We start from the raw sequence: 25,506 nt of genomic DNA on the forward strand, positions 1-25,506 counted from the left end.
TTCGAGGTCCCATTTTTTACCCCACTCCTCTGTAAGTGCTAAAGATTTGGTAACCTTGGACAAACTCAATAATAAAAGGTGGGGGGGAGTTATGTTTGTAGAATGAATGTGTATGTAAAACAGGTGTCAGATGTGCATAGACAAACTAAATTATCTGGGGAGAATGAGGCTTTTTATTCTAGAACAGACTGCTCTTAATATGGACAGAAAGAAATTCCTTTGTTTTTCTTGGAAGGGTAAACTACTGGTAGCAATGAAATTCATTATAGGTTTCATCACAATGACTCTTTTGGCTACTGGCTACAATCATCTACTGTAAAAAAATTGGTTTAGATCTAAGTAAACATAAGTAATCACAGTCTTCCAATTTTTTTCTGCTTTCATGTCTGTCATTTATTGGAAACACCCTTTCTAAATTCCGCAACCCCTTATGCTGTATGTCCGTGTACTGTAAGCTTCTGTATGACATCTGTTTCTCTGTGACATCTGTTGTATGTTATGATAGCGTTTCTTTCATATTCTTGCCTATTTTAACTAGAAGCTTTCACTGTTATTATCAAACATTAATTGCTTCACATTATGAATTGGAGAGTGTCCAATAGATTCAGAATGCTTTAGGGTTTTTTTAATACAGTTTAAGTTTATCACATGTAAAATGGAAAAGAAATTTGGTTTAAAAATTCTGAAGGCGTGTTACTGTCAATGAATTTTTTTAATTCCTCCATTTTAGTATAACAGGCCAGAAAAAACAGTTTTGTCAACTCCCTCTGGTGGCCTGATTAATAAATAACACTAGCAGAGCTGATGCATTCCTAACAAACTGTTTGTAGGTGTGTGCTAACATTAGGAATTCATTCAAGATTTGTTTGTTTCTGTAGTGGTAATAGTCACTGTCAGAAACAAACTTCACAAGAGTTCAAAATGTATTTTTAAAAAGAAACCTTTATGAATGTATTGATTATCTCCTTGGACCAAAATCTTAATTGTCAAGTGATCATTTGAGTCAGGAGTTTTGTCCTTGTAATTGCTATTACAAATTAACTTTGCTTCTTCCTAGTCACTCACCGTCCCTCTTTCTCTCCTCTTGCATTCTGTTGCTTCACTAACCAACTCCTGCTGTTGGCTAACTGCTGCTTCAGCTGACTTTGCCTTTCTCCAATCAAGATGGGTGCCTTGGGGATGAGGCTCCCTGCTCTCCCTTCTCCCCTTCTCCCAGCTACAAGCTGTCTCCCTCTGGTTCCACACTATCCAACGTCGGCCTTGGGGCAATCGGCTCAGGGCTCAGTCCCCAAAACTTCGCTGCTAGACAAGTAAGCAGGGCACCTTATAAGATGCATTGTTATAAGGCTGCAACCTGGGCTTAATCCTGTTTAGTTGGTTGCTTGCATTTGTTTTCCTACTAAATAAATTAATATTGTTAATGGAAATTTCAGTTATATCAGGTCATTGAGAATCAATCCGCTTTGGTTCCTATCATCAAAATGTATTCCATCTGGTTTTGTTGGCCTCTTACTTCCTGAGTCACAGTGCAGCAGCAGATAGATGTGCTTTTCAGAAGTCATGAAGTTAGTGGCAACCTTTGTATTTTAACTGCTGTTTTAAAACCCACTTAGGCTGTTGATTTGCCCCTCCACTCCCTGACACTGAATTCTTCTGTACTCCACCCGATGACCTTGTATGTAGAAATGTGCCTGTAAAAAATTGCAGTCATTTTGCATTGTGCCTGTTCCTTTCTCCCTTCCCCACAGCCCAAAGAAAGGATTGATTTAGCAGCCTTTAAAAACTCTTGAAGTAGCAATATTTTTGTTCTATATAGGGGGAATGACGGGAAAGAAATTAAGTGGGTAACTGCAGTTTGGAAGAATTTCTGGCTATGATGTTTTGCATTATGCTAGAAGAAAATGTTGCAGGAATGCTAGGAAATGAAAGAACAGAACCTGAGTGTTGCAACCGGACTAGCTTATATAGTCACATGCCTAACGTGATGGTGTTTCTTTGTGTTGTCTTTCTGTTTCTATGTGACACAATTAGTGTTGAACATCAGATTAAGTCCAATATTTGCAGGCATGTTCTTGGATTCGGTGTGCAGCACTCTGTTGAGCTTTAGGGAGAGCTGAAAGTGTAGCTGCAGCTTCAAGCCTCTCAAAAATTTTAATGTGTAGTTGACCCCAGTCAGTTCTTTCCAGAATAAAAACACTTTTGTCTCTTGGGGTTGTTTTGTTTATCCTTCTACGTGCTTAATATGACATCTTGAGTAGCTTCTGAAAGAGAAGATACATTAAGGAGGTAAAATGTGATGTAGGTGAATGAGGCAATCCATAATGCTGCCAGTATAGAAGCAGGATGAGAGACTTCTGTTTTAGCAAAATGGTAGTGGAGGATGCACAGTATTATGGTAGAAGGGAGGCAAAGTTTATGAAATCTTGGTATGTAAGGGAAGGAAAAGTTTTAGAGAAAGCCTGCACAATCTCAGTTTGGAAGAATGATGAATTTATGTTGGGTACAGCAGTGCTGGCACGGAGAGGGAGAGCAGAGAATGATGGCTGAGGGACAGAAAATGTACTATTTAGAACCCCAGGTATCTGAGGATTACAGACATCCTGATATACAGGGGAAGATGGGAACTTCTGAGGGTCTTGAAAATGAAAGCACAGAATCACGGCACATAAGGGCCTTTTGGAGTACGAGCTTTGGCTTTTAGAAGCAACAGCATGTGACAGTTAGTGTAGGAGACTGTCCATAAGGTTTCCTGTGGCTTTTGTTGAAAGGTGTTAAAAATAAAGACAGTCTGCTCAGAGGCTGAAATAGTGAAACACAATCACGAATTTTCTTTAGTCTTTTTTTGTGCAGTAGGGTTTATTATTACAGGAGTTGCTTATAAAACAGTAAATACTTCTCATTAAAAAAAAACACAATCAAAAGAAACAGCAAGTATTTTTGCCTTAGAAAATAAATTGCTGGGAGAAAAAAAAAACCCAAATGTTTCTTCTCACTTGAAAATTTTCCTGCTATTCAATTTACTGGGGAAAAAAAGGAAAAGAAAAACATCCCAATCCAGAATGCTGAAATTTTCACATCAGAAGGAAAATTTTTAATACAATTTTTGAATTCTCGTTTCGGTTAGTGAAAGGCCTGCAGAGGAAGTAACAGGCTTATAAGTGATATCTCAACAACCTACTCAGAAAATGTACCTAACTTTTCTAAAATCATGGCCCAAAATTCTTGTTGACACAGTCTTCCCATACTTTTAAGCCAATGGAATGTTTTTTTTTTTTTTTTTGGAGCATGTTCTTTGTACTCCAAGTTTCCATTTCCCAACATGTAAAGTGCAAAATATAAAATATTAGCTTTGTTATGTGCTTTGAAGTAAGTGAATAAATATGACTCTTCAATGTAGAGGAGGAGAAAGAGCTTGCATCTCGACAATGTAGTACAGCAGTTTTAACCCAGGTAGAATATTACTGATTTAGGGCAAACATCTCTGTAATTATAAGGGTACTCTGTTTAAGTCAGTACTTGCCTCATTGTTATTGCTATGTAGCTAATAGGATAGAAATCCATTATCCTGAAAGATTCATCTTGTTCACTACTGCTTTAATTTTATAGGGTGGCAATCATGGTTTGTTTGGAAACAGCACAGCACAATCGAGGGGCATGCACACACCAGTGCAGCCACTAAATCCTTCCCCCAATATCCGGGCGCAAGTGCCTCCCCAATTTCTTTCTCCCCAGGTAAGGAATTTATAGTAACTGGTTACTTGTAAAAAGTAGAGCTACAGCCTTCAGAGCACATCATTGAGGTTACTTATACATCTACCTTAGTCTTGACTTGATGTTAAGAAATAGAAAAATTAGATAAGATACAAAATTAAAATTCATAGTTGAAAGTGCTTAGAACTCAATGCAGAAGGATTAGCCTTCTTTCTTATTCCAAGACAGTTGATGGTAAATGCTCGCTAACAGTATTTTTAAACCTCAAAGTGGATTCAGGAATCCTGTGTCTTACATAGGCTTTTGCAAAATATTTTAAAAACAACAACAAAAAAGTGAAAGCTGAAAGTTTTTCTGAAGTGTGACAGGTTGCTTAATTTTTTTGAAAGTCTTGTCCTGTGCTTCCTGGCGCCCCCCACCCCCACCCCCGGCCTGATGAAGGGCTATGCATTGTAGAGCTCTAAGACCTTAGGGTCTCCAAATGCGCAAGTGTACCTTTTGCTTTGGACTTGGTGAAGACTTTTGCAGATTCTCTTGAATTCTACTTGTGTAACTCAAATAATGCAGGGAGAAATGGGGGGATTCTTCTCCACCTACTCCTGTCTTTTACTATAGCTTATTCAGCATACAAAGAGATTAACTCTTTCTGTGAGCCACTGTTTCTTTGCTCCAGTGACTGCCTGAATGCCTTTCTTTTCCCTTGTCAAGCAGTACATTTTTAATGTGATAATTCAGTACTGTGATTACTGGTTAGCTGCATATATATCAGCACTTTAATTTAGTGCAGTCTCTAGCAACCGAATGGTTGGGGGAGGAACCTTTGTCTGTGTGTCTGCATCTGCACATGTAATACTGTATATTGTCAATCAAGTGAGGTATTCACTCTGCTCAAGTTGTAGATTGTGCATGTTTAAATGTGATGTGTTAATAAATCTGTAATGTCTTTCCCAGAACACCGTTTAAGATGGGTGTTGTACCTATTCCTTTATAGAAATACTTCTGCTTCATCATCTTTTCTCATAGCTGTGCATTTCTTGAGGATATGTAACTGGTTTCCATGCAGGTTTCAGCCTCCATGCTCAAACAGTTTCCCAACAGTGGCTTGAATCCTGGTCTTTTCAATATGGGCCCCCAGCTTTCTCCACAACAGATTGCCATGCTGAGCCAGCTTCCACAGATTCCCCAGTTTCAATTAGTAAGTACCTAGTAATCTTGTGAGACAGACTGTTCACAAAGTCTGCCGAAAGAGTTTTCTTTTTATGTTTGTTCTAATTCTGTTTTGTCTTACTATCTTGCGTTATTTTTGTACAAATATTCCCGGTTTGTTGTACAGGAAAATACAGCCCTGTTAGAGGGCAGCAGATAAACTAAACAGGCCTGTGTAATTATTGTGAATATTGCAGTGGGTTAGTAATAATTCTAAGCAATGTTTTTGTACAGAAAGCAGTTGTTCATTGATTTTTAATGATGTTTTCTTCAGACTTGCAATCATAGTAATGGTAATAAAGCAGGTACTAGTAATACTGTTGCATGATGTTAAATTAGGAACAAGTGAAGGATATAGTATTCTTCAAATGCATTCATTGTCATTTTATTTGTGTGTGTGGAATGAGACACAGTTTACCTAAGTTCTGAGCAAAGCATTTGCTAGTAACTAGCTCCTGGCAATTATATTTCACTTGACGAGCTCTGTATTTTCACTCTTCCCACCCCCACTTATCTTGTAGGCATGTCAGCTCCTCCTTCAGCAGCAGCAGCAGCAGCAGTTGTTACAGAGCCAGAGGAAGTTATCTCAAGCTGTGCGGCAACAGCAGGAGCAACAGGTGTGGCACTGGTTTTGTCAATCATACAAAGTATAAAGTGCACTGGGAAAATGCAGTCTGCAGCAAAGATGGCGCTGGCTTTAATAATGTCATCCGCTCTTTTCAGTTTGCACTCTCTTCAGATTGCACTTTTCAGAGCAAGGTCCTTTGGATCTCTTTCAAGTCACTGTTTCTTCATGCTTGCTGGAATTCTGTGTTACAGTATAGGATATATCATCCCCATTTTTTTCCTTACATTTGCAGATTGCTCGTATGGTGAGTGCCCTCCAGCAGCAGCAGCAGAGGCAGCCTGGCATGAAGCATTCGCCATCCCACCCTGTTGGGCCTAAGCCACATTTAGACAGCATGGTACCCAATCCTTTGAATGTGGGTCTCTCAGATTTACAGACCAAAGGGCAAATACCTGGATACGGTTCAGGTAAGTGCTCTATGAAGAGAGATTTGGTGCATTGCCTATAGTTACCATATTAATATGGTAATTGCGTTACCATATTAGCCAGTTATGTCTGGGTCCAGAAATGAGTAACTTAACTATAAGCACTAGAGCGAAGGTTACAACAAGTGTAAACTCTTGATCAAATTGCATTATTTTTCATGACATGGGAAGAAGACAAACCTAATAACAAAGTGTATCTTGGTGGCATACTGACCTAACAAGCTTATTTGGAAGTTGCCTCTTGAATGTTTCATTTGCTACTGTTGATTTTTTTTTTTTAACCTCATGATCACAATGACTCCCTGTTTGAAGATATTTAAACCAAAAAGAGCAAATGACAATGGAGTTCTGTTTGTTTGTTTCACAGGCTTTGGCTCAAGTGGCATGGATTATGGCATGGTGGGAGGGAAAGAGGCTGGAACAGAATCACGCTTTAAGCAGTGGACTATGATGGAAGGGCTGCCCTCTGTGGCTTCACAAGATGCCAATATGCACAAAAATGGTAAGAAGGGAACTGGCTGTTTCGGGAATGTCCTTGCAGTATCATCTTGCCAGAGGGGAAATAGCTCAGATGAAACTGCTTCAAGTTAGTTAATACCTTACCTCACCAGTATGCATCTTTAAATATTTTTGATTTTAGTATTCCATACTCCTAAAGATCCCAACCTTTCCTGAGTGTAAATGTATCTTTTTAATGCTTCAGGTGCAATAGTGCCCCCTGGAAAGGCTCGCGGAGGATCGCCCTACAACCAGTTCGACATAATTCAGGGTGACCCACTAGGTGGCCATGCAGGCCCTGCTGGTGATAGTTGGTTACCTGCCAAATCTCCACCAACGAACAAGATTGGAAGCAAATCCAGCAACGCCAGCTGGCCTCCAGGTATTACATAAGGGCAGGGGTTATGTTCTAGCTTTAAGGTACATGTGCTGGGACCTTTCCTCATCATGCTTTTTAAATAACCACCGCAAGGAAAACATTTGCGTGGCCTATCTCATTTTTTAAATTTCTTCCACATTAAATTAGAACATAAATGTTGAATTTCCAGTAAAAAATTGCTGGGCCAAATATGAACTAACTGCTGAATTGCCTGAATAGTATTTGGTTTTTGGTAAGTGAACTCTTATCTTCTGTAGTTTGGTGACTTTACACTTATGGAAATTTTCATAAGAACAGTTGTTCATAGAATACACAATACCACCTCCCTCCTCTTGTATTGATTCCTTATTTGTGTTGTGTTAGGCTGACACACGGTGTAAAAATTCTGATTGATAGCGTGGAATCAGAAAGCAAAAGACGTGAAAGCTTTTTTTTTTGTGATGGCGGGAACAGGATTTTCTTGTCTTGGCCTTTTGTATTTTATGTAGCATGAACTTTTCTTCTGGCAGTTGTTCACAAATATGATCCACTGCGGACCACAAGGTTTCTTTTTCCAGCAGTATTGGCACAATATGTATACAATGTGTGTGCTATGCTGTTGTGGTTCACCTTTGCTCGTCGCGTAAAGGATAGAAGAGTGTTGCCATGTTCCAGTACTGCTCAGCAATCTTGTGGCTTGAATAGAAGTTTCTTGCTTTTTGGATTATAGACCGTAGGACATTCTTTTAGTCTTCTAGAGTTTCACTGGCAGAATTTTATCTTTCCACTAGAAAACTCAAAAATCTAGGAAAAATACATATGTATCTGAACATGCACGTAATTTTCTATACAAATCATTCATTAAACACAGAGTGGTGTCCTTGAAGTTGCACAGATTAATCACCAGTGCTGTTCAGCAAATGGTGGATGCTGTGATTTTTCTCTGCCTGGAAGACTCTTAATGTTCCAGGAAAACATTCCTAACTGCAAATCCTCTGCTGTTTATCTCCTCAAGCACAAAAAAAATGAAGGTGCAGGTACATCTCTTGTGTAAACCAGTAGCATAGACCTTGCATCAGAAAGCCTAGGAATCTGTGTGAGAGATACAACTGCAGGAAACCTACAAAAAGTAGTTAAAGCTTTTTATGTGGGAGCCCCTCAGTGTCCCAACTCTGGCAAGAAATTGTTTTCTCATGATCTAACAGAGTTAAAGAATTTGTTATCTCAAGAACCTTTGCACACCCACAACATTTCATACCACTGACTGCTCTCTGTAGAGGTGTATTTGCATTACATTTCTGTCAGCCTGATTGTTACATACTGAGCTTCTTGAGCTGGAGTTACTGTTCATAATGCCAGAAGCCTCCAAAATTTAATCTTTTTCAGGATGTCTCTCGTAGACTCATTGCTGAACTTGTTTCTTTAGTCACTATTCCCCTATATAATACTGAGAAACACAGTACTACTTGGAATGTTAGGAGAGGGATGTGAGGATCAGCCCTATTTCCAGGTTTTGGAGCAGCCACTGGCTCTGGCAAGATTCTTGGTACCAGCAGGCTGTTAACAGAAGTGAGAAGCTGAATAGCTACTCTTTGTCCCTTGTTGATATCATAGAGCTTCCTTAGCGATATCTTCAGTCCCACTGTCAGCAATAAGTAAAATTTTTGCTGTTGCTGACTCTCTCACCACTGTGAGAGGATGGCTGGAGTTCACAAAACCTGAATATAAACTCTCCCTGGGATCATCAGTACCATCCCTGGTTTCTTGTGTAAAAGAATAGCCCGTGACTGTGATTGCAGGTGTCATGTAACAGATCGTGGGTTTTTGGCATGTGGCTTTTATTCAATTATTGCTATATTGCTAGCCCTCTCCTATGAGGTCCATAGCCTACTGGGACAAGTGTTACTGTCCCATAACCATCAGCCACTTAAGCTGCCTCGTAGCCTCTTTAGCGTCTTGCCTTCCTTGAGAAGGAAAACTTAGCTGAAATCATGATCCACCTGATCAATGACCCTGATGAAGAATAAAGATCCCAAATGATTTTACACTGTAGGTCCTTTTTCTCTGCAGACTTGTAGATGAGGCCCACTGTCAGTTCCTGGCATGGAGATACAATTTTTCTTCCTAGTGTTGGAAATTAAGTTGTTAATGAAAATGAGTTTCCAAGAGAGAACCTCTTGAAATGGGTGCGTTTTTTCCTTTGAATGAATACAGTGGTCGCTCAGCATTCACCCTGACTGCACCTTTCACGTTTTCCTCCTAAATGCCATCTGCTGCAGAAATTCTGCCGTTCAAGAGAGCAGTATTGTTCAGCACAAAGATAAATGAAGTGATGCCCAATCAAACTGATATCACAGCTGGAGGTGAGAGAAAGTTTTGCTGCATTGGTGAGAACTATATCTTTTGGTTATGTCACATGGACTTGCATACCTAGGTAATACTAGACTGTGATTTTTCCCATTCAGGAGCAGTTCAGTCATATACTCCAGGCAAACTGGCCTGAATGTGTCTGTCATGGTTTTCCTAATAATCTTATGTTTGAACTTTTTGGGAGGACCTTTTAAATATCAGTGGAGAAATGCACTTCATGTTTTCTTTGCTTAATCTAGAAATAAAAGAGCATATCTTTAGGGAGAGTTGGTGAATGTGCATGAGAATAACTGTCAGTCCCAAAGGATAGTTTGGAAATTTGTCAATATGCTGAAGTTCAAGGAAAAGTCTTCTCCAGACCAGGATTACATTGATGAGTGAATGTGTTTATATACAATACGCCTGATCTTTGGAGTCTTGTTTGAATATTCTTTAACTTTTGATGAGAGCTTACTGTGCACTTAATTTTCAGTCTCACCAATTCTCAGAAATCTTTACAAAGGCAAGACTTGGACTTATCCTCTTCTTTTCTTTCTTTCTTTCTTTTTTTTTTTTTTTTTGGCAAACAACTTCTGATTTCCAGGTCCGAACCTAGGTTCGTGGATTCTTTATCTCAGAACAGAGAAGGTCTTGTGACTAGGGCTAAGAGCTGCCTTGTTTGTTCCTTAAGCATAAGGTGGCCCTGTTTGTCAGGGGATTGCACTATTTTGGCAGTAGCTGAGCAGATTCCTTCCTTGATGCAGTGCTGATTGGTCATACTGTTAGAAATGTTGATACCTGGTATCCTAGATTATTTTGTTGAGCTACTAAAGACTGGGAGATGTGACTGAGGTTTACAAAATCATGAAGAGTGGATGAGATAAATGCAGAATTGTAATTCTGTGAATCCTGCAACACTAGAACCATGGTGCAAATGCTGGATATAAATTTTAAATCAATGAGAGCTTTTTTTTTTTTTTCTTCCTATCAGGAGTGGTGAACTTCAGGAATGTGTTGCTTTTAGAGCTTCTGGAGACAGATGGTACTAGCCAATTGAACCAGTGATTAGATAAACTGATGGAAAAAGTTTCACAAGCAGGTGCTAGCAGATAGAGGGTATTTCTGACATCCTAGATAGAAGGACTATGGATGCTGGGAGAGCGTGAGGGCAGCAGCATACAGGTAGTGGCCAGGTTTGTGTTCTGTCCCTAAATGGTATCTTTTCTACAACTGTTAGCAGCATACTGGGCTAGATGGACCACAGCGCTGACCCAGTGGGGCATTTCTTGTGTCTTCTCTGAGATTCTCCTGCCAGTGCATTATCACAATGTAATACTACCCTTGCTGTGCTAATTGTTTGAACCAGCACTATCACATTTTTCTTCTGTATTTGTCTGTGAAAGTCATGGTCTTGACTGCTTCTTCATTACAAAGGTGACTGAAATTCTGAACCCTTCCATGCCAGATTCACCCTACATGGTTTCATTTCAGAGAGCACATCCCGGATCCCACTTTTAATCATGGATTTTTAATTACACTCAAGTATTCTGTCATTAATTATTTCAAAACTTGATGTGGGGAATAAAGGTATCATTCCGTATCCTGGACTTGTATCTACAAGGGATGAATCTGCCACCTTGGCACTCTTTTCACACTTACCCAAGTTGTCACATAGTATCCGAAGCTTCTTTACATGTTTTTGTGTTTGGCAGCGTTACTTTCTTATCACTGCCTCCAGAATTGACCACAGCACTTTATTCATTGAACATCTACTCAGAGAAGGAACCAAGTTCCTGATCTTTCTTACAGTAACCGGAGTTTTTGTATGTTCATGCTTTATATAACTCATCCTCTTGTCTTAAAAATCTGGCACGCCTGGAACTATAGTTGAAAGGAAGCTAAAGCATGTTAAGTATATTCCGTCTCATTGTGAACCACGAAGAACGTCAATGAGTATACACATTGCTTTTACCACAGGCATCTCACTTTAGCATTACCTCAATATTGATAGGTAATGTGTAAAGTGTGTGTGTACCTACAGTGTAAAGTGCCAAATGTTGTGTTTACAAACTCTTAAGGTAGGTAGCCTTTCCTTTAGAAAAGCTTCTGCACACACACAAAGTATGTGTGCAGCATCTAATCTTACATATCTTAAAAAAATATATAGTGTGTTAAGGAAGGCTGAAACTATTGAAGCCTCATATGAATGTAGTAAAACAGGAATAGTCAAAGGAATACCGTATGCACTTGACCACTTTTTTGTAGCGTAGACTTGTATTCAGACAATAGAGATGGTGCCATGGAATATATGAAAAAAGGAACGTGAAACAGATTTTTAACTAAGAAAAGTCTGATTTTTCTGAGGAACAGTGTAGAAGACAATTATTTACCCTAAATATTTACTCCTAAATATCTTCAACAGTTACTTCCAGTAAATGACATTGCCCTGTTTGCATCTAATTCCTTTTTCCTTCCTGTCCCAGAGTTCCAACCAGGAGTGCCATGGAAAGGTATACAAAACATTGACCCTGAATCTGACCCCTATGTGACCCCTGGAAGTGTGCTGGGGGGGACAGCCACATCTCCCATTGTAGATACAGATCACCAACTTCTGCGGGACAACACCACAGGTAAAACAGTGAACAACTGGTATGTGATTATTTAAATTGTTCTGATATTTGAGAATATTCTGATGTTCCTGTCGTAACAGGGTAATAATCTATTGCATTTGACTGAAAATGAAGCCTGTGTGTATAAAAGCTCAGCATTGGTACAACTCGTGGCTCTCTTGAGGTTTAACTATAATACAGAAACTCTATGAAATTGGCCTACTCTTCTCTTTCTCTCTCCTTTTCCCTTTGATAGGGTCTAATTCTTCCCTCAACACCTCGCTGCCTTCACCTGGTGCCTGGCCCTACAGTGCCTCTGACAATTCCTTCACCAACGTTCATAGCACTTCAGGTATGGAGGCTCCAAAACTTACCTGGACAAAACATTTTCCACTTACTTGCTAGTTCCTCATTCTTGTTCCACTTGTCTTTCAGTAATTTCTGAGGAAGCTTGGAAATCAAGATTTGAGTGACTAATCAGATAGTTTTCCTCCTGATGATAGAATACTCTGTTGTAGTTGTTTTAAAAACTAGGCTAAAATCCTCTGCTGTTCCTCCCACCCCCAAAACAAAATTCTTAGTTATGCAAGTTAAAGAATAAGGTAGCAGTGCAGCAGATGCAAAAGGAGAAGGAAAAAAAAAAAAAAAAAAAAAACAGCACATGCACAGTCTGTTGACACGTGTAAGGGGTTGGGGGACTGTCATAATTTTTTTCAACTGACCTGCTCATGTATGTATGAGTTAAGGAATTTGAGTAATAAGGTGAGTGATTTTATTAATTTTAACTTTAGAATATTGGAGTGCTGTGAAGGGAATATTTTTGCCTCACCTTTTATAGCACTCATCATTCCCTGAAACCTGGAGAGAGAGAGAGGGCTTTTAGTCCTCTGGCTTTTAATGGTTGTCCTGTAAATAGTAATTTAGATATCTGCCTGAGATCCTTGGTAAGAAGGTCTCCAAAGTTTTTTTTGTGACAAATGGTCTCTGTACGCACTTCTGAGAAGGATGCTGGAATTACTTGCTTCAGACAAACCACTTGGATTTTGAACTTCTTACAAATGCCAGAGTGTTCTCTTGAGACATCGTCTTGACAACTACTTAAAACTGAAGAATTGTGTGTAAATAGCAGAAGTGATGAACATAGCTGAGAGCTGCATCTGGCCCAAACTTCATGGGTTTTGTATCTTACTGAATAAAAGCTGTGTACATATGTTATCTCAGCGTCTTCACAAAATGTGTTGAAAATCCTATTTAGCCCTCAAAAAAACCAGTGTTCCTGCTGCCAGTTTGTGGGGTGACTTTGGTTTGAAGCAATATCTGTGTATGCAGCATTCCAATGACATAAAACATTTCTCTTTCATAGCCTGGGGAAAGGAATGACATGTATCAGCTTCTTACCTCTGCTTAATTTTTGTCTAGCACATAAGAAAGACCCAAGAGATAAAAATTGATTGAAGGCATAGCTGAATGGAGGAAACTAGACCATTGCCTGGCACACATACCATCTTCTGCTCATCTTGTTAAGCTACACACACCAGCATTTTACAGGGAGAAGGCAGGTCATCTGAATTAGGGATTTAGAATTCACATATCTGTAAAACAAATTGAGTCTAGTGAAAGCAGGTTTTTAAGCATTTTCATATACTTTCATAGGTTAGTGCCTGAAACCTGCTTGCTATTGACAGTTACTCTGTCATGGAAATATACTGATCCCACTGTAAAATGAAGCGTGCTTTTACTTGCTGAAAGCTTTATGGTCTTGATTCCCGCATGTATTATTTTGTGACACCCTCGCATACTGTAAACCTGGATTTTTACCGTTTGTTTCAAGTAAGTAATTTACTACCTTTTGTTAGTGAATAGAGCTTAATACATACATTTGCGCACACACACACACGAGTTCCAATTACGATAATTCATGACACGAGTGCCTCTTCCCCTGGATTGGTCTGTCTGTGTTCACTGGTTCTCATTACAGAACAAGGAAAAAAGAAATTATTCGAGCAATTTTGACTTTTGGTTTGATAAAAGTCCCTTGGTGTCAGAAGGTGTGGGAGAATTTACGGTCTACCTTCTTAAGGAAAACTGGTTTAGGAAGAGCTCCCAAATATTCATGACCAATAGTGATGTTTTGGGGAGTGTGTTAATTTTTCTCTTTTATTGGACATTTATAAAGAGGTCTTGAAATGTGTTAGGGATATCCACTATTGGTCTTAACTTCTCCTAACAGGCATTTGGTAATGCTTTCTAGTAAAAAAAGGAATATGCGCTATCAAGATTGTTTAAAAGTGCAGCTGTCACACAGCTGAGTGCCCTTCTTTATGTGTTACTGTTGTGTCAACTCTCTATGAAATCTGTGATTCATGAGAAAGCTTTGATCTTATAGGAGGACATCTTTAGGAGGTAGCATTAGGTTTGTAGACCAAGAGTGGTAAATACTTACGTCACTTCTCTGCAAGTTTATGGACTGAAGAAGGCTCAGTATCATTAAAGGTCAGCAGTGCCCAAAGTTGTAAGAAATTCTCAAATGAAATACAGTGTGGACGTAAAAGTTGCTGTTCATCGTATTTATAATTGAACATACTGTGACTGGTTACACTATCATAAATGATCTAGGGATTTTTTTTTTTGTCAGCTAAGCTTAACTTACATGTTACATGGCTTTTTTTTGGTGTGGTAAATTAACTGTTGTATGGTTCTGTGTTTTGTGCTTGTCTCCGATATAAATGCAGTCAAAGGGTTTACAGTGATAGTACAGTTAAAGGCTAGTTGAATCTCAAGTTTCTCTAATATGTACAATTTATTTACTCTTCTAGCAAAATTCAGTGATTACAAATCAACATGGTCCCCAGATCCCATAGGACACAATCCCACTCATCTCTCCAACAAGATGTGGAAAAACCATATTTCCTCAAGGAACACTACAGGGCTGCCCCGCCCGCCTCCTGGCCTGACCAACCCCAAACCATCATCTCCATGGAACAGCACAGCATCCCGATCGGTCAGGGGCTGGGGGGCACAGGACTCAAGGCTTGCCTCTGGTGAGAAGAATCAACTGATAGCACCATTGATCAGACCTGAGGAGTGTACGTTTTACAGCACTAATGGTTTGGAGGAAAGAAAGTTGCAGTTGTCTGGTAAAAGGAAAAAAAAAGTTCCTTCTTGAAATGGAAATTTACTGTCAGTAATTGGGGTGAGAGGTTGGTGGGTGTGGCATGTGGAATCCCAAGTCCTGCTGCAGGGGATAAGTGAAGAGGGCTGGGAGCTGCCAGGAGGGAATACCTACTGTATGGGGCCTTTCAAGACTAGATGCTCTCTGTGGGTGGGAAACTCCTCGAAGATAAAGTCTAGTAAAAAGTGAATCTTGATGTGAAATGTGAGGAAAGATGTGGTTTTGTTTTCAAGGCTGAAGATTAGACTACATGTTAGCAGGGCTGATAATGCTAAATTTGTCTGAGATTGAAAGATCTGACTGCAAAGAAAAATGGTTTTCTTTGTACCAAATCTGTCTTGATTGCTCTGTTTTCTAATTTGCAGCATCTACTTGGAGTGATGGTGGTTCAGTTCGTCCTAGCTACTGGCTGGTTCTTCACAATCTCACTCCACAGGTATTTTTTGTTGTTGTCTCTGAGAATTTCTTTGCTTTATCAAGATACAGATTTGCGTATTCTTCAGTTGTTTGAATAAAATCTAACATCAGATTTGTCAGTATATGCAAGATGTGTTTCTACTAAACTCTGCTGCAGTCTGATTGGTTTTTCTGTTGTAATCTCTTCAGCTAACTTTTAGATGTTCAGTTTTAGCTACATGACCATCATAACCTTCCGTTACCTAGAGTTTCAAAAAAAATTACTGGAACAGAAAGATTTTTCTTAGAAGTGAAGATAAGTTGCATGACCATAATGTGGAATGGTTTATACAGCTGTTAAAGAGACTGTTCTTTGGGATGTTGTCAATAAGAAAGCTGGTGTAACTGCCAGTTTTCACTTTGGTGTTTCCATAGTGAAACCACAGAATCTTTCCAGCACTCCTGCCAAGAACAGTCTAGTTAGGTTAGTCCTGCAAGCATTCTCAGAGTTTGCCTTCCATTCAGAGCGAATTATGTGGAGATCCTGGTTTCAGCAATCCCAATTAGTCTGTGTTCAAGGCTTAGGAAAAGACTATATGATTATCAGCAGCGCCCTGAGGTCTAGACAGAGAGCCCCCTGTTCAGCAGGATAATTTACCATGCTTCTGCTACAGTCTAAGAAAACATCAACATGAAAGGAAGGACTAAGGACTCCTTCAGATCACGCAAAATGGCAAACCGTGCTCCTTTAATAGAAAAGACTATTTTCCTTGATGTGAAGGAAACAGCAGTGGTGTGATGAAGAGGCACAGTTCTAAGGCTCCCTTGTGCAAGGTAGTTTAATACCGCTTTAGGAGTCATTTAATGGAAGAAGAATATATTTTTGAGGCATTTAAGTTAATAGAAAAGAGAAAGAAGCAGGTTATAACTGTCTCTTCCATAACTCCTCTTATTTGTTGTGGGTCAGGACACTAGAGAGAAGGAAGCCTAAAGGTTAAGGTGGATTCAGGGACAGTATCTTCATTTCAAGTTTCTCTATTTTAACTTTGTCCATATTTGTACCCACACACAACTTCCTTTTCCCTCATTTGAGGTTGTATTATATAATGGGGGGGAAGGGAGAAGGAAGAAAGTAGCACTTCCTTAAGTATCTGCACATATGGATCCCATTCGTGTGTGCCTGTTCTGTGGCGTACCAGGAATGGAATCTGTCTGTACAGAACACCTTGGAGAACAGCAGTTACTGGAGGTAAGTAACAAGCTGTTGCTGCTGCAGAAGGAATGCGGGCAACAACTGCTGTGAAAACATTAGTTCAGGAGGAATGAACATTGCTGGGTTTGGCAGAAGGATCGCTGCCTGTTTCTGTGACTTACTGTTTCATAAAGCACAAAGACAAAAAAGCACCAAAATAAATTTTAAAAAACCCTCATTGTAGAGGTAGTATTTCCAGTTTTGCAAAGAACTTTTAAATACTGATTGATCTAAATTCTACTGAAATCAGAGTGCTCGAGACTAACAAATTCTGGTTCCTTTGGTACAAATCCTAGTGGCTGAAGATGGTGAGAAAGTACAAGTTGTATAAAATTACTGGAAAACCTGCCAACACGAGGATAGTGACAATTTAAGAAACTCAGTGAGACAGGGAAAACTGGACTCAAGCTACAAGTGAGCAGGAAAGAGAAGTCGGATTATTCCATAAAGCAAAGCCATTGTAATTGTGAGAAGTCAAGGCATACTGATTGTTTGAAAATTAAATCCTTTCACCTTTGCTTACTTCCCACTGCTTTCACCCATTTTCCTTTCTGAGAGCAGATTATCTTTTAATTACTGAGATATGTTAGGCTTGAAGCTCATTTGGAGAAACAGTTACAAACATCTGTTTTGTCCTGGCTGTTCTTCCTCAGATTGATGGGTCAACCTTGAGGACGATCTGCATGCAGCATGGCCCACTGCTGACATTCCATCTGAACCTGACCCAGGGCACCGCCCTTATCCGATATAACACCAAACAGGAGGCGGCCAAGGCCCAGACTGCACTGCACATGTAAGCAATCCCCGTGTCCCTTCTCGGTTACTACATTAGTCATGAACACAAAAAGTCTGTCCAGTGCTATGCTTGGAAACTCGTTTCAAGTATCATGGTTGGAAGAGAATCTTTCCTTCATTGGCAGAGGAAGAAGAGAAATAAAGATGCCTTCTGTTTGTGTTACTTTAATTGCTCGCACAAACTGGCACATACAGAACTAAAAAGGTGCAAATAGGATGGAATTGTGACCAGTATGCACCTTACTGTACAATTTTGGCCATTTTATAAAAGCTTGTGAATTGTTTCAGATGAAAATCATTCTTATGTGCGTAACCCAAATGTGTGGGAATCTGCTATAGTTTTGAGATACACCTGAAATAGCTTGCTTGAAAAGCTGTGGATCTTAGGTTTCCTGTTCTTAAGCTTTTTGGAACTGACTGTGGCTCTGGTATGTTTTGAAAATGTGAGAGGTTTTGAGACAAAAATCTTGGGGGGGGCGGGGTGGTGTATGCCATTAAACTCAGTGAAAACTTTTGAACTATACTAATCTTATCCTGAATTTCACAGGCTTTTAGCCTATTCTTCCTCTGTTTTGTTTGAAAGGTGGCATATGTGCATTTACCATTGTAGCTACACTGTATAGGCACTTCTGTTGCTCTTGGTGTTAATGTTCAGGACCTTAGTTTAAATTTAGAAGGGTTTTGTTGCAGGCAGGCATAACAACTGAATGTTGGGGAAAGGGGGCTGATTGGTTTGGTTCGGGTTTTTTTTTCCACCCTTACAAAATGGAAGTTCCTGTCCTTTGAGTCAGTTTCACTGTCAAGAACAGCTAGTTTTCTGTGCTCACTCCGTTGTAGCATGCTGATATCTGCTTTGGTTTGGGCACTTAATAGTGTTGTTTCCATGCCTTCTGAATCCCTTGCCATTACCTTCTGGCTCTGATTTTTTTTTTTTTTTTTTTTTTCATGTATCTTGTCTTCTAGGTGCGTGTTGGGAAACACTACCATCCTGGCTGAGTTTGCCACAGATGAAGAGGTTAGTCGCTTTCTGGCACAAGCTCAGCCCCCTACACCTGCAGCAACCCCAAGTGCACCCACAGCAGGCTGGCAGTCCCTGGAGACAGGACAGAACCAGACAGATCCAGTTGGACCTGCTTTGAATCTCTTTGGTGGGTCAACAGGGCTTGGGCAGTGGAGCAGTGGTGGCGGCGGCGGCAGCAGTGGGGGTGATCTCACTGGCGCTTCGTTGTGGGGGCCCCCAAACTATTCTTCAAGCTTGTGGGGGGTCCCAAGCGTAGAGGATCCACACAGAATGGGCAGCCCTGCTCCCTTACTACCTGGAGACCTTCTGGGAGGAGGGTCGGATTCAATCTGAACTTAGAACTTTCAACTCTGACCTCGTGACCTTTTTTGGAACAGCAGCAGCACTAACTTGACCTTTTCGTTTTTTTCAACTTGCAATAAATACATTTATAAAAGGAAAAAAGAAAACGGAGAGAGAAAAAAAGGTGGGTCATTGACAGACTGTCTGAGCACATAGTTGCCTCCCTTATATAACTTCAGTTTTTTCGTTTGGAATATGAATCCAAAAAGAGAACATATCACTCTTGAAATACTTGAATCATGAACGCCAACTTAGAAAGACAATGTGAAGCAAGTACACATACCATTTAAATTTAAACACAAAAAATTAAAAAAATTAGTTTCTAGTTTTTCACTTTTTCATGTTATACGGAAGTTGTTGCTAAGAAACATATATACTGAAAAAATAGCTTTTTAACTTTGTTTGCACTGGGTGTGTTTCCGTCCTTAGGTCTACCATGTTGGGTTGGGGTAGGGGAGGGGTTCAAAAGAAAAAAGGGGCGGGGGGGAGGGGAAGACTTGACGGAGCCTCACTTTAAAAACAAAAAAAAATAAAAAAAAAATTAAAAAATTAAAGAAAAAAAAAACCAAAAAAACCACAAAACAAAACAAAAAAAAACAAACAAAACAAAAAAACCAACACTTTGTGATTGGCTGGTTGATAAGTACCAGTGTGTTCTGGCACATGTAACTGCCCACGTGTGCTTGTTTCTGTGTGAGTGCGTGTGCACATGTTCGTGTGTGTGCATTTTTTTCTCTCTATATATAATCTTGAAACGCTGCATTGCTGATGGTCTACGGGCTGGCTGGCCATCTGCATGTCTTGATTCTGAAAACAAGACAGGCATGGTGGAGTCCCTGTGGCTGAAGCAGAATCCAGTTGGGCTGGATTAAAATTTGTCAGTAGGTTTTTTTAAATTCATTTTAGCAGGGTGCTATCTCAAGTCTGCAGATCATATTGAGTGGGTAGTTGCTTCCTAGCCCTTGTTCTAACCCTGTGGTAGAGCAGAACACTGCCATATCCAAAGGATTTGGTGAGAGGGGAGCTAATGTTGTCTTTCGAGTAGCAGTGTATTTATTTATTTATGTCTGCATGTGGGGTTTTTGTACTGAGTGAACCCTAGAATGTTTGTTATAGAATGCAAGCCATTTTTTTTCTTCCATTGAGGGGAAAAGGGGAGGAAAGAAGACATTGCCATTTTTTGTGCGGCTAAGACAAATGTTCTTATCCAGTCTCTCACAAGCTTCAGTACCTTTAAAAAAACCAGTGTGTTTCTTTTCTCCCCCAAACCTATAAATAGGCACCCATATACTCTTCCTTGAAGAATCCGTCAAAATCTTGGAAGTCCAGCCCAACCAAATTAACCTTTTAATTGATTTACTGCTTGTATTAAAACTGACAAAAACTAAATTGTGCCAGCAAATCGCTGGCCGGCCTGCCTCATCTCCTGAAAGCACATGCAGCTAACTCCTTTCTGCGTCCTTCATGGTGAGCGTTACCTGTGCCAGGCCTTGGTGTATTACAGCGCCAGACCATCACTGACAGAAACGTTTACTTACGAATGTTCTTAAACCAGTGTGTACTTCAAATGTTTCCTTTTGTTTCTCTGTGTTGTGTTTTTTCCTGTGTACGTGGTTTGCTTAGGGAGGTATATAACTAGCAAAGACTTTTTTTTTTTTTTTTTAAAAAGTATTGCACCTTTTTGTTTTTTGTTTTTACTTTTTCTGTACTGTTGCTTTTTAATTTCTGTATTTAAGGAAAGGTTTGGGGTTTTTTTAGCATCAGTGTAGTAGTACTCTGGGCAGGATAGGGGTGACCTATAATCCACAGTGATAGCCAGTGTGTGCGTGCACGTGTGCGCTGGGAACAAAACTTTTAAGACCTGTTGTTGTGAAAAGAGGTGTAGCAGACTTGAAGGAACATCCCTTGACACAAAGCGGGAAGTCGGGGGGGGGGGGGGGGGGGCGGGGGGAGAGGGAAGAGAGATGCCGGTACTTGTTTTGTAAGTGCTAGGACTTCCATGTGGTGGTGTCCAGCTGTTATACTGTCTAACAAAGTGCCGACATTCTTTACCAGCACATACCTGTCCATTCCAGCCCTCAGCGGGAGCAGCGCTCAGGCTTTATTACCTGGGGGGTAGGATAGGGGAGTCTCTTTCTTCAGCGTTTTCATTGAAGGATACGACAATGTCTCATACATTTAACTCTAAGCATGGGTTGGGTGGGGAGAAGCGAAAGCAGATTCAAGTAATGTAGGGGGGGGTGTGTGGGTGTGTGTGCGCGCGCGCGCATGTGTTTGTGTGTATGCCTGCGTGCTGGGGGTGGGAGGGAAGGGCTAGGGAGTTGTGTGGCTTTTTTTAATTCGCCCTTTCTATGTAAACCCAATGTCACAAGGAAGACTGACTGAGGGAAATGCTGCATATACACATGCCTGTAGATTTGTATGCAAAGTGTTACGTGACAAAAAGTACGAGTAGGTTTGTATTTGTTTAGTAAACTGGAGTGTGCAGCATACTCTGGCCCCTTCAGAATATACTTTTCTGTCGTGTCTCCTCCTTCATTCATCCCACCATGCACAAAGAAACAAAATGCTCTCTTCCAGCTCCTGCTAGCTAGTGTCCCTCACGTGCACACGTCCATAAAGCTTTGTTTCTGCTAGTCCCTGCTTGAAGACCAGCCACACTCGGACACGCAGAGCAGGTTCTTAAAAGTCCTGTGCCAGCAGTACTTCCTAGCGAAGCACCTTTGGCCTGAGTAAGCCAGTCTCCGTTCTGTCACATGATTTGCTATATAGATGCTGGTTCATTGCTGTGTTCCACCCTCACTTCTCTCTCCCAACCTGCCCTAAGGTCCCTTTTCCTGCACTTTGGGCTAGTTGAGTTCATTGCGATACTACGGTGAAAGCCGGGTGCTAGAGCCCCTCTTGTTTACAAGACATAATGAGGGATTTGAAATATTTAAAAAGAAAAGCTAAATTGTTCTTCCATTGTAAGCTTAAAGGGAAAAAAATTAAAACGTACAAAAAAAAAAAGACCAAAAAGTGCATATATATATTTTAGATGAAGACTAACTCTGGGAGCATTTAACAGTGTTTTTGTTTTTATTTTAACATTTTATTTTCCTGCTTTAAATTTGCAAGCATTCTCAGGAATTCTAGGGTAGGAAGCCAGTTTTTTGAAGATGGTTTATTTAACCTTATCTTATCCTAGATAGATGGCTGTTTCTTGTTGATAAACTTTTACAAGTTCCTGAATCTTCAAAATGTTTGAAAGTTTTTACTTTAAAATAAAAATGCTAAAAAAAAAAATAAATAAAAAGAAAAAGAAAAAAAGAAAAAATCTCCAAATGTTACTGTCAAGCGGGGGATCAAGAATTTTAAAGGCTGTATAAATTAAAATACATTAAGAAAACTTCTCTATCAGCAACAGAAATTCATTGTAATCTTAAACAAGTTGTGGGAGAAGAAGGGTTATCATTTATAGTACTTTGTTACTCATGCAGACGTGTGCAGTTGCATGGAGAAGAGAAGTGTGTGAATGGAAATCTCACTTTGTTCCCTCTCAATTGAAATGAAACAAAAATATTCTTCCAAGCACCTTTTTAAAAGCAAAGTGAAACTATAAACCTAATGAAAATGCAGTATAGTTTAACTGAAAGAGTCCTCAGTTAGGACGACTAGCAGAAAATACATTATGGTGCTTCTTTAAACCACTTCTAAGTAGTGCTAAAGCAAACCAGTGCTGACAGAATACCCAATAATGAAGTAGTTTTATTATCCTGCCTTTTTCAGTACAGAAAAAGGAGAGACTATGGAAAAACTCCAGTAATATGTACATCAGAAATCAACTTTCCTGTTTTCAGCTATTTGGTCAGTTTTATTCCCCGCTTGGAGATTTGCTGCTTGCTTTTCTTCACCCACCCCACCTCCCAGTCTTTCTGTTTTGTTTTATATGAGGGAAATCGCTGTTAAACTCTTCTGTTCACCCTGTTGCTGCTGGCTGTCAGGGCTTACAGTCGTGAACTTCAGAGTTTGGTGTTGGGATGGCCAGCTTCTCCCAGCTCTAAGGGTCAGGGGCTTACTCTGCCTGAAATGGCTAGGCTTAAACCACAAAAACCGCGTTAGTGCCTTTCTACATGCACCCACATGCCCTACAGTAGGGGAAGGGAGGGAAGGAAGACAAGGCAAAGTGTGAGGCAGTATAGCCACTTCATGGAAATAAATGTATCTGTTCTTAAGGAAAAAGAGCATGCTGCATAAGCAGTTACATAACAGTAGTTGAGATAACTTGATATTATTTAAAAAAAAAAAAAAATCATATGCCAAATTCCTGTCCTTTTCCTATCAGTTGCCCAGTGTTTTCATGTTGCGCTGCGTGTACATCCGAGTGTATACGTGTGTGTTGAAAATAAGGCATTTATAATAATAATAATGCCCTTTTAAAAAAAAATCCTGTCATGGGCCAGTAGAGGAGGGTTTACTTAGGGAGTTTGGGATTTTATTTTATTTTTTTTATTTTATGGAGGAAATTTCTGAGTGCTTTGCCAGAGGCTGTGTTTTATCAAATCAGCAGTGTCCTAAAAGAGAGGAAATTGTAGGATTTAGTCAAAAAGAGCCCAGGAACTTGACAGTCACTTGGAAGTGGGTTGTGACTGACTGCTGAAGGGTTGGCAGTCTGCAGTTTCAGCAGTCTGCTGGGTCCAAATCTGTTGTAGTGCAACAGTCTGCTCCTCCTTTCTCTAAATGTGCAGGGCTGCAAATGTTAGTGACTGTCTCCTCGGTGATAGTTTTACTAAATTGTTGAAGCCACATTAATCTTACTATTTTCCAACTACAGTTGACAGTTCTGTTCCTCTCCAAATTATATTTTAGCTAATCATGATGTTGCTAGTATGGCTAAGTCATGGCACTCCTAACCATCGCAAGTGATTTCTGAGCATTGTGCTAACCAGACTCATCTTCTGGGGACAACCATCACTTAATGTTGTAAATGTTCTGCTACCATTTGAGCTCATAACAGCGAAAAGTCAGCAGGAATTGATGTTAGGTTACTTCTGGGCTTTTACAAAACTGTTCCAGGGAGGGAATCAGTGGCAGCATCTTGTTTAAACATAATGACAAAGAAGGTAGGGAAAAGAGGCGGGGAAAGCACATCTTGGACTAGATTATGGGCATCTCTTTCCAGATAAAAATCAAACATAACATCTTTCACTGAAAAACACTTTTTACTATCTCGAGTGATAAGGAGAACTCTGTTTATCATTTTGTTCTTCTTTTTGGTTCTGCAGGTTATACAGTTTAAACATATATATACTTTACAGGTGGTTTTAGCATTCCTGTTCTTTTTTTCTTCCTGGTTTTGAATCCTTCAGTGCTTAATTCGTAAAAAAAAAAAAAAAAAAAAAAAAAAAAAAAAAATCCATTTTAGCAGTCTTCTAAGCAAGTATCCATTATTTACCAGCCACTTTGCTTACCCCACCCTTCAGTGTGTATCAAGCTGACAAGGTTTTAATGGGTTTGATAATTCTTTGATCCATTTGAGTATTTCATTTTAGCAGTGACAACACAGTCTACCAAGCAAAAAAAAAAAAAAAAAAGGTGGGGTACAGCTCAGAAACCTGTGTTGAGACCTCTGATATTTACTTTGGAAAGCAGTTTTAATACCATGTACTTAGGAAGACTTGCCATCTTTTCCCAGTGTTTTTATGTTTTTACCTGGACGCTTGCCCAGCAGTCTTGAGAGTAGGTTTTTTGTTGGTTTGGGTTTTTTTCCCAATCACAGGGTGTCAGGTTTTTCTTACAAGTTTTTTATTCTGCTTCAAGTTAAGTGGCTTGTGTAATGAGCAAGAATATTAAGCCAAGTGTGTTTTTCCTCTGCAATATAAAAAAGATGTTTTCAACAAACTGGCTGGGATAACCACCTCTATATTAAGTTGGTCTCTTTTTTTCTTTTCTTTTCCCTGCCATGAAATTTCTAAACATTTTTTCCTTAGAATTTCTCCCCCGTTCTTTTTTCCTAAAAATGCTGCCACATCTTCCACTGTGTCTTGGTAGTGCATCCAAACAGTACTGTAGATTTTTTTTTTTTTTTTATTCTTCCTTCTTTCTTATGTTTACCTCTTAGGCTTCTAATTCTGTTTGTGCATATTGTTTTCCTGTTGACTTTAAGAGGAGTACTGTATGTGTATCTGAGGTGGCCAAATTTGGCCAAGGCTGATCCAGGAAATCAGGAGTGATCCTGATTAGTCCCACTGACGTTAAATGAGTGAGTACTGCCTGGGTAAGGGCTCTTTGTGTAAGTAAACCTTAGCTGGATCAGGGCCAAGGTAGCAGATGAGGACCTGTTGTATTTCCAGTGCAGCAAACATCTATGTTGCATATATCACATTCACTGTAAATCATGTGACCTTAGCATCCAGGTTTCTCCAGTGGATTGAAATGCTGGTTTTGTGGTGGATGGTTAGCATCTCAGGGTATGAGTCCTGATTGAGTAAAAGGTAGTTTTTTTCTGTCTAAAGAGGTAGGGTTCCCCTAGCAGAAGCAGCTTTCTTAATTGTAAATATGCATGCATGTATTTGTGGGCAGGAAAGTAATGCCAAGAAAACTTAAGTTGAAATGAATTCTAAAAGCAAACAAACAAATGCTGTTGAAGTGCAACTTTGGTTCCGAGTCTGAAACAACATACACAGATTCTGTTGCTTTGTCTAAATTGATTTTGCACAAAATACCATTTAAGTTCTCTGGTTTATTTGCTACTATTTTGCAATA

The 25,506-nt window shown here is 39.8% G+C and overlaps 2 protein-coding genes across 34 annotated transcripts in view; both read left to right on the plus strand.

Annotated features, from left to right (window-relative positions):
• TNRC6B (trinucleotide repeat containing adaptor 6B) overlaps positions 1 to 18,754 on the plus strand; it is a 134,602-nt gene extending 115,848 nt beyond the window's left edge. For 19 of the 33 annotated variants that reach the window (XM_082309895.1, XM_082309906.1, XM_082309910.1 and 16 more), the window contains 13 exons: positions 3,607 to 3,732; positions 4,775 to 4,906; positions 5,439 to 5,534; positions 5,778 to 5,952; positions 6,338 to 6,472; positions 6,674 to 6,850; positions 9,106 to 9,189; positions 11,659 to 11,805; positions 12,041 to 12,136; positions 14,601 to 14,921; positions 15,322 to 15,392; positions 17,258 to 17,397; positions 18,363 to 18,754. In XM_082309895.1, coding sequence (XP_082166021.1) covers positions 3,607 to 3,732; positions 4,775 to 4,906; positions 5,439 to 5,534; positions 5,778 to 5,952; positions 6,338 to 6,472; positions 6,674 to 6,850; positions 9,106 to 9,189; positions 11,659 to 11,805; positions 12,041 to 12,136; positions 14,601 to 14,921; positions 15,322 to 15,392; positions 17,258 to 17,397; positions 18,363 to 18,753 — 2,091 coding nt within the window. In that variant the 3' untranslated portion in view covers position 18,754. Of the gene's footprint in view, positions 1 to 3,606; positions 3,733 to 4,774; positions 4,907 to 5,438; positions 5,535 to 5,777; positions 5,953 to 6,337; positions 6,473 to 6,673; positions 6,851 to 9,040; positions 9,190 to 11,658; positions 11,806 to 12,040; positions 12,137 to 14,600; positions 14,922 to 15,321; positions 15,393 to 17,257; positions 17,398 to 18,362 lie in introns of those variants that run through there. The other 14 variants (XM_082309905.1, XM_082309889.1, XM_082309893.1 and 11 more) reach the window with 7 other exon arrangements.
• A 46-nt stretch (positions 18,755 to 18,800) lies between these two features.
• ADSL (adenylosuccinate lyase) overlaps positions 18,801 to 25,506 on the plus strand; it is a 44,091-nt gene continuing 37,385 nt past the window's right edge. The window contains exon 1 of the mRNA XM_082309921.1: positions 18,801 to 18,886. The gene's annotated coding sequence lies outside the window, so the exon portion shown is untranslated. The remainder of the gene's footprint in view (positions 18,887 to 25,506) is intronic.

The sequence above is a fragment of the Platalea leucorodia genome (genome assembly GCF_965183815.1).
Source record: "Platalea leucorodia genome assembly, chromosome: 4".
Classification (NCBI taxonomy): domain Eukaryota; kingdom Metazoa; phylum Chordata; class Aves; order Pelecaniformes; family Threskiornithidae; genus Platalea; species Platalea leucorodia.